At 33.0% G+C, this 1,153-nt stretch overlaps 1 protein-coding gene across 1 annotated transcript; it reads left to right on the forward strand.

Annotated features, from left to right (window-relative positions):
- Positions 1-739: 739 nt before the first annotated feature.
- LOC133322569 (ras-related protein Rac2-like) lies at positions 740-1,153 on the forward strand. Its single transcript, XM_061531550.1, has one exon. It carries the CDS (start codon positions 740-742, stop codon positions 1,151-1,153), a length of 414 nt encoding a protein of 137 aa, XP_061387534.1.

The following is a 1,153-nucleotide window of genomic DNA, read 5'->3' on the forward strand; positions in this document are numbered from 1 at the left end:
GAAGAGCTGCGCATAAGACCGACGGGCCTGGAAATCTTGTTTAAGCTTATGGAACAAATGTTTTGTCAAATGCCAGTTAACTAAGTATAATTCTCCTTGTGCAACGTAGCCTATATAGTCCTTGAAATATATTGTTTAAAAAATGCACGATTTTAGTATTGTTTGCTTAAAACATATACGTTTTTAGTTGAAGTTGTCTCCGAAAGATATTACTTAAAAATCCACGGCTTTACTTAAGGAGGTCCTTGAAAAATATTATTTAAAAATACTGAGATATAGAGCTCTAAACAAAAAGTGCCGAAAGTGCCCCAGTCTCCTCTACTCCTTGAAAAATATTGTTTAATATTTTTTGGTTGAGGTAGTCCTTGAGAAATATTATTAAAAAATCAACGCTTTCAGTTGAGTTGGTATACCAAAATTATTTTAAAATGCTTATTTGAAACAAGCTATGTAAAAAATCCAAAATTATTGTTTTTTATGTAGTTGGATCTAGTGTATCGCAATATGACTTCCATTGCCTATTGCTCTTTTTTGCGTTGATGTTAATTTTATTACTACCATTTCTGCGGTATTGAGATACAATATTTTTTTTAAATAATTTTTTTTTAAATAATTTATAATAATTAATGAATCATTATTTGGGTTTCAAAAATAATGTTTTATCGTAATCATTCAGTGTTTGTACTGAATTCATAGCCGTAGGAATTATCTCCGATTAGTTGTTAAACAAAAAATAAACATGAAGGATCCTTCCAAAAAAATGTTACCAATTAAATGTGTAATATTGGGTAATGGAAATGTGGGCAAGACCACACTAATCGAAACCTATTTGACCGGAAAATATATGAATCCAGCACTGTTCTCGTGTGGTCACTATTTTACTAAGGTCCAATGCATGACAGGTGAATTTCTGAATATCTGGCTGTGCGATACAAAAGGTGCCGAGGACTTTGATCGCATAAATCGTCTAAGATATCCGAACATGGATGTTTTCGTTATATGTTTTAGTGTAGATCGTCCGGATGACTTGTGTTATGTTTATCTAAAATGGTTACCGGAAATTCGTGAACACTGCCCAGCATCGGTACCGATTATTTTGGTGGCAACTAAAGTGGATCTGCGTAATGCGATACAAGAGACACAGCGACGATGA

The sequence above is a fragment of the Musca vetustissima genome, unplaced genomic scaffold (genome assembly GCF_032173495.1).
Source record: "Musca vetustissima isolate MV318-11 ecotype Yass unplaced genomic scaffold, APGP_CSIRO_Mvet_v1 utg20027, whole genome shotgun sequence".
NCBI classification, from domain to species: Eukaryota; Metazoa; Arthropoda; class Insecta; order Diptera; family Muscidae; genus Musca; species Musca vetustissima.

Excerpts from the sequence above, each read along its gene's own strand:
- LOC133322569 (XM_061531550.1), top strand. The coding sequence starts at position 740 with ATGAAGGATCCTTCCAAAAAAATGTTACCAATTAAATGTGTAATATTG.